The sequence below is a fragment of the Solanum verrucosum genome, unplaced genomic scaffold, assembly GCF_900185275.1.
Source record: "Solanum verrucosum unplaced genomic scaffold, falcon-dt-bn FXZP01001278.1, whole genome shotgun sequence".
In the NCBI taxonomy this organism is placed as follows: domain Eukaryota; kingdom Viridiplantae; phylum Streptophyta; class Magnoliopsida; order Solanales; family Solanaceae; genus Solanum; species Solanum verrucosum.
This window is the reverse complement of record NW_026020317.1, coordinates 1,505,728-1,513,322: the sequence shown is the minus strand read 5'-3', so window position 1 is coordinate 1,513,322 and position 7,595 is coordinate 1,505,728. Positions and strand designations below refer to the sequence as shown.

General features: G+C 32.5%; 1 protein-coding gene across 1 annotated transcript; it reads left to right on the top strand.

The window, feature by feature from the left end:
* LOC125835251 (GDSL esterase/lipase At5g45920) lies at positions 1 to 6,133 on the top strand. Its single transcript, XM_049514379.1, has 5 exons — positions 1 to 235; positions 335 to 562; positions 4,868 to 4,935; positions 5,049 to 5,213; positions 5,820 to 6,133. The coding sequence occupies exons 1-5, from the start codon at positions 137 to 139 to the stop codon at positions 5,980 to 5,982; spliced, it is 723 nt and encodes a 240-aa protein (XP_049370336.1). The 5' UTR covers positions 1 to 136; the 3' UTR covers positions 5,983 to 6,133.
* The last annotated feature ends 1,462 nt before the right edge of the window (positions 6,134 to 7,595 follow it).

Sequence of the window (7,595 nt, the reverse complement as noted above, 5' to 3'; positions counted from 1 at the left end):
GTAAAAAGGGAAAAGAGCTTTTAAAGTACTGCATCTTTCTCCTTGTATCTACAATCATCACTCTTCCATATAGCCCTAAAAGCTAAAATCTTCCTTCTGTTTCTCCTCTCCTTTTCACTCATTCTCATCAGAAAAAATGAGACCAAAGATTTATCTGTTTGGAGATTCCATCACTGAAAGGTCATTTGATGAAGGTGGATGGGGTGCTTCTATTGTCAAACACTTCAATCGCACCGTATATATATATATATTCTTCAACACCTCTTCTGTTTAATTTAATATTCTTTTTTTCTTCTTCTTTTTCTCTGATGATTAATTTTGTTTTTTTGTTTAGGCGGATGTGGTGTTAAGAGGGTATAGTGGGTATAACACAAGATGGGCATTGAAGGTGTTGGAGAAAGTTTTTCCGGCGACTGAGAAATCCGAATCGGAATCGCCATTGGCGGTGACCGTTTTCTTTGGAGCGAACGATGCGTCTCTTGCTGATAGATGCTCTGCTTTTCAACACGTTCCTCTTGAGGAGTTCAAGCACAATCTTCACTCCATTCTCGCCTTCCTTAAGGTAGGTACCTTTCCTTTTTCTTTTTTATTAGGCATTTTGTTCATGCGAATAATTTATAAAATTTTTATTTTTAACACGTTTCCCAAGTAACACCAAAAAGTGAAAAAATTTCATTGTCAGATGTCCTTAGTAGTATTTCACTTGATTGACTCTATGAGCTTCTAATGTAAGAATTTGATTTTCGATTTTATACCCCCGTCTGTTCAACAAAATACTTGTTCACTATTAACTTTGCATATTTTTTAAGAAATTATACTTTGAATATAATAAATACATTGTTAACTATAATTAGTAATAAAAATAAATTAGGAATTAAGTGTAAAATTAGCCATTAATTTTATAAATTAAAACAAATATTGTTGGACGGAGAGAGTAATTCGTACACGTGCAAATCTCATAAATCCATCAAATGAGTATTATACGTTGGGATTTGCAGTTTTTGAAATTTGATGAGTTTGTTGACGATTTTCACTATTTTTCTGGTAAATAAGCAGCTGTAATTGTGCTGGATCACATGCGTGGATTGTTTTTTTTAATTTTGTTTGGTAGCCCAATCAAATGCTTCTATTGTTAAAATAATATATGATACTTATATTTTTTTTCTTTTTAAAATATTGTCTTCTTGATTTTGTGTGTAGTATGATTGCCTTCGTTTACCATCGCTTACGAAATTTTCATTAGAAAAACAAATGAAATATAGAATAATTATAGTAATAGAATATTTTATTAGAAACAAATGAAGAAAATACTTTTTCCTTTTTGACCATGAATTCAACAGCTAATTTAAATTTAGATCTATTTACTTATTGTTATTTGAGTTTCTTATTTTTTTTTCTCCTTTTGTCCATTAATTTAAAAATATGAGAAATAAAAAGAAAAAATTGTGAAGAAATAAAGAGAATAAAGTAAGAATAAAATTTAAAACTTATTTTTTGCAATTACATTATAATTTATTTTTCATATCGATCAAAAAATAATAATTTGGACATATAGTGACATTATCGACAGTATATATAATGGTCAATCTTAGGGTATTTGCATTTGACATTGTTACGTCCTCACATACCCTAACAGTCAATCTGTCAAATATTTATATTACCTTCTTTCATTTCAATCTATGATACTTTTTGCTTTTTGAAATTCAAATCATGAAAAATTTAATAAACATTTTCAAAATATTTCTTTTACAAAATTGACATGAAAAGAATTGGGACATATAATTGTTTTATATATATTTTAATATTAAAATTTTATAATTTAATATTGAGTTGATATAATTCCAGTTTAGTTTTGAAAATTAGTAAAATTGAATCTAGATAAGGAAAAATTCTCATATAGATTTTAAAAAGGGAATATTAATCGTAGTAAAAAATTTCAAAATTATCGACAGTTTCTCATTATTTATGCTTCTTTCTTACATTATTGTGATTGTAGTGTTGTTTCTTAAGCTTAGTTAATTGTTCATCACTTTAAGATCTCTAGAAATTCTAGATTTCTTATGTCATGAAGACTATGGGATAGATTATATAAAATGTTAAAAGTTACCCTTCCGTCCTGGAAGGAACGAATTACTCATACATGTGGTCGACTGTGTAGTAAGCTGACCCTTCAGCATTTTTAAAAGGTACATGAAATAAAAGTATATTTCATACACTCAAGTCCAAACAACATGTTATATCAGAGTCAGAGCCACAGTACTATCTATGGATTCTAGCTTTCCTCAAACTCAGTATTTGTATTAAAAAAATTATTTCTATACAAAATGTTTGGCCGAGTCGTCAATAAAATAGGTTGAGAATCGTGAGGTCTTGTGTTTGAATTCTAGCAAGGAAAAAAACCATTAGATGCTTTCTTCCCACCTGTCCACACTTTAGTGGATAGACTTATCTGACATTTGTACTGATGGAAAGTGTATAGTAGGTATCTCAGGAAATTAATTGAGTTGTGTTCAAGCTGTGGCCTAGACACCACCATAATGTGGTGGGGTTTAAATGTGTTATATCAAACTCTATAGTATTATTTTGCACGAATATGTAGGGATTAATTATGCCAAATGATGCTGTTAAATTAGGTCTTAGGCCTAACTCACACCCCAAAAGCTAGCTCAAAGGGAGGAGGATTGCCCAAGCCTTATAAGGAGTCCACCCATCTCATGAACCACCGATGTGGGACTTTTGTCATTCTTTAACACCCCACCTCACGCCCAGTGCTTAGCATCTGGTGCGTGGGCAATTTTGATTTTTGGGGGCCCCAACATCGGGTGAGACGGGCCCTGCTCTGATACCATGTTAAATTAGGTCTTAGGCCTAACTCACACCCCAAAAGCTAGCTCAAAGGGAGGAGGATTGCCCAAGCCTTATAAGGAGTCCACCCATCTCATGAACCACCGATGTGGGACTTTTGTCATTCTTTAACAGCCTACAAGACCTGAAAAGGAAAGGAAGGAAAAAAAAAATTAAGTGGGGCTTGATGGATCCTTAGTGTATGTAGTTCTCAATGTAAAAGCACGAGCCTCTCTTTTGCTTATATATTGATCAGTATAATAAGCATGAAGCAGTTCCAACTAAAAGTGTTCAAATAGAAGGCCCAGTAGTTGCTTTTGTTGCTCCCCACTTGTCTAATAATTTTTAGTAAATTTGCTGCTTCTTTATGCTATGCATGGAGTGCCCGGTCATTTTCATGCAATTCTTGGTTTAAATAAATATATAAGCTGATTTGCTTTTTGCCTAGACGTCATAACGCAATTCTGAGCTGTGCTTTTCTTCTTTTTCATCGATCCAAGAAAGATTTTGCTCACAAATAATTCCAATTCATGGACCAGTCAACTAAGGAACACGTATGAGCTATTTGTTCCTTAATTGTTTCGCAGTTCGATGTTGATATAAAAACTCTCTCAGCCTGATCGTGTTTTCTTCTTTCTCTCTTTGTAAGTGCGCGACTTTCTTTGAGCGAGCCCTTCTCCTTTTATAGACAAAAAAGTTTTTCCTTTGTTGACTCCAACATGATTAACTTTTAGTGATTTTTTCTCATTGTATGACTCGGACAACCCTTTCCTTGTGCGACTTGAATTCCTAGCAGTTTATTTTTATTCACATCCTCAACTTTATTTGTTTCCTAGTTCCAGTTGGATTTGGTCTACTGAGATCATGTTTGTGGAACTTGTTCTTTGCAACTGTCATTCTTCAAAATATGTATTCTCATTCAACAAATTCCCCTTTTTTGATGATGACAAATCCGTGTGTGCATTCTATCATGCTAAGTGATTCTTTACACAAACATAGAACTCAAAAATGTTATATGAGAGAGACTAGGAAATGATTATGCACAAAGCAACAATATTCCCCCTTTTGGCATCACAAAAACAAATTTATAAGCACAAAACCAATTATAATACCCAAGGCCAATGGCAAACATGCATCAGACTTTACACAGAATTACTGGAACAACCATAACAACATAAAAATCACGGAAATGAAATAATAACATAAATCAAATGCCTACACAAGAGTTCACAGTCAACTTGATGAATCATTATTCACTATATGTCCTCCTTACTAGCACGACAATATGATATTGAAGATGACACTTCATACCTTTGATCTTGTTTGTATACTGCATACTTGTTGATCAACTCTATAAGGATTTGAACCTAGGTACCATATAAGTCAAATGTCCTTAGTATTTCACTTGATCGACTCCATTAGTTCTATGGGTGTTTAAAATACAATATAAAGTAAGATTTGATTTTGACCTATATATGTATATAGTAGTAATTTTCCGACAAGCTGGACACCCTGACTCCACAGTAGCTCCGCCCCTGTGTAAACCTAGTAACATGTAGTCAGTAGCCCAGACCTTTAATTTATGAAAGCTACTATAGTGAACTGCACGCTTAATATTTGAGTCTGGGTTTTGGACCGGAGCAGACCTATAATTCTGAATATGGAATTCAATTGATGAACGTCGCATATTTGGCCTATACTGTATGATAGATATGTGTGTATATATATATATGTAACATTCTGAAATTTTTATAAATATCTAACTTTGCATTCATCAAGTTCAAAGGAAATCTGCCTGTACTTTTGATGAACTTTTTTGATTGAGGGAAGTAGTTTGTCATTATATAAGTAGTCAATGACCATAACCCCGTGGTAGAAATCAAAATATAAACATACAATTATCTGTGTTTGCTATCACCCATATAACGCTTAAATTTTATCTTGTAATTTAATAGCATCCATGTGTGTGTATTCTGGAGTTAGTACTCATGTTGATGATTCACTTTGCTATGCCTATTTGTAGGGGAGATGGCCAACAACTGAAGTTATCCTCATTTCACCTCCTCCAATTGATGAACCTACGCGACTCCTGTAATCTTTCCATATATACGTTTCATGATTCTTTGACTAGAACAACATGACGACAATATTATTATTTTTACTCTTCTTGAAACAGTACTGATTTTTAATTCAAACATATGTAGATATCCTTTTGCAGAGAACAAACTGGGACTGCCAGAGAGGACGAATGAAGCTGCTGGAAACTACGCCAAGGCATGTCTAGCAGTTGCTGCTGAATGTGGGGTCTCCGCTATCGATCTCTGGACCAGAATGCAACAAATCCCTGGCTGGCAAACAGCTTGTTTAAGGTATCTGATCCCCTCCTCTCTACAAGAAAAGATATCTTTTATGATTTTATTTCGTCGTGATTCATTTAGTTGGCTGCCCTCTGCATGCCCAGAAATGTTACATATTATTCTGATCATCTAAGTTGTTTCCCTATCGTAAAACTTCAATTCTTGTAATGTTGTATTTCAATTCTACATATCGGCAAGCATTGTTTACACATATTTTGATTCGTATTACAATCATATATAATTGCTGGGGCAAATGTAGTACATAGTTGCTACTTGATCACAATTATATTCTTGTAGGTTTTCATAATTTAAAAATTCAGTTTATAAAGGTTAAGTGTGATCGATGCCAAATGACATGTTTAGAATATACTGTAAACTCTGTTTAATCCTAGGATTCTGTTTTGCTCCATCTCTTTTTGCATACTGGTTTTAAATGATTTTAGTTAAATACACTGACAATACAATGTAGAGAATATTTACATGCTGTAGCTTCTAACTTGCTTTATTTCCAGGTTTACAAATTTCATTAATCATGATCTGTCAGCTAGCGTATATAAGTTAAATCATTAATCATGATCTGTCAGCGTATATAAGTTAAATCCATTTTTGATGTTACAGCGACGGTTTGCACCTGAGTCGAACTGGCAACAAAATTGTGTTTGAGGAGGTGATCAAGGCTCTTAAAAAGAAAGGACTGAGTTTGGAAACTCTTCCGGTTGATCTCCCACAAATTAATGAAGTGGATCCAAATGATCCCCTCAAGTCTTTTGAAGGAATATAGTATTGACTTAAAAACTAAAAACCCCTCTTCCCTTTCCTTTTTCTTAGTCAATAATATATATTGTGGAATAGATTTTATCCTATTTTGAGAACAAAAAGACCGTGTATTGTTTATTGACTTCAAGATATCAATGTTCAAGTAATTTCTCGTGTTAAATCCTAGCTCAAATGAATGTGTTCTAACATATATAGTTGGAAGTTTAGGTTGTTTGACCCTCATTTATTGGGGTAGAAAATTTTAGAAATAGCAAATATAAAGACATAATAAGGCTTTATAGCTATAGTTTTGATAATTGCGCTTCATAGCTATAGTTCCGTTTGCTTTGGAGGTTGTGCTTCATATATTTCTGCCCGTTTGTATATTTCGCTTGCAAATATACAAATAGAGTAAGTATATACAAATTATGTATTTATACATTTAGAAATTTTTCAGAACTCTATTTGTATTTTGCTTGCCACAATATATAAACAGGGTAATTTATTATAATTTTTTCATAAATTGTATACAAATAGTTAAGATAAGCATATACAAAACTATGAATTTATATAATCAGGAACCGAATTATAGGATTAATACAAAACGGGCGAATATCAAGAATTGGGGAAACTGTAGTCGCGAATTACAATTTTCTCTAATTGTAGCTATAGTACCTAATATAGGCTAAATGTTTGCTATTCTGCATATTTTCCCAAATGTTTAGTCCATTTCCAGTCTATTTCAACCCATCAAAAAATAAGTTAATATGTAGCAAAAATTGATATATGAGAAATCTTATTAAAATGTTTTTTAATTGGATATGTTATATATAGTCATAATAAAAGGGATGTTATAAAATATTATAGTGTGGATGTCCACTACACCAAGAAGTTACTCTCACCCATTATCTCCATTACTTTCCTCCATTATGAAGATAACCATAACCTCCATAACCTCCAACTTTATAACCATTATTCTTGTAACCTTTCACTTCCATAACCTCCTCCATTATATACATGTTAATGCCATGTTTATGACTAACCTTTTGTATGCCTCTATGTTACACTATAAATAGAGGCATAATGGTTCAGATTGTATACACTTGAAGATTTGGTGAACACTTGAAAGAAAGAAAGTTATCTTATATTGTTCCTCTTGTCTTATATTCTTTTTGTCTTCATCTTCATATTATTCTTCTGTTCTTAAGTTTTACAACACGTTATCAGCACGAGTTGCTCATTCTCCGTCAAGAATCAATGGTAGGTATTTCTTGATTTTTATGAATTATCCTAGTAACTTTTCGGTTGCACGGTATACTTCATATCCTATATATTATTTGTACTAACAAAACTTGTTTTGTGGTTATTTTAAAATGGTTAGTAAATTATGATAATCTTCATAACAATGTTGAGAGAGACTATTAAAATGATTTAATTTATTTTAATTTGGGATTTTATATGGTTCCAACATGTTGTTCTAATTAATTAGTTTTGTTCATTTTTACTCAATTTTAAGTCAAATCAGATTATATGTATGGTATTCAATATTTATTTTGGTAATGCATTTGGTTTATTAAGACATTGATTGAGGGTAAGACGGTGAATTCAAGTTTCACTGCACCAAGGGGGTAAGACATC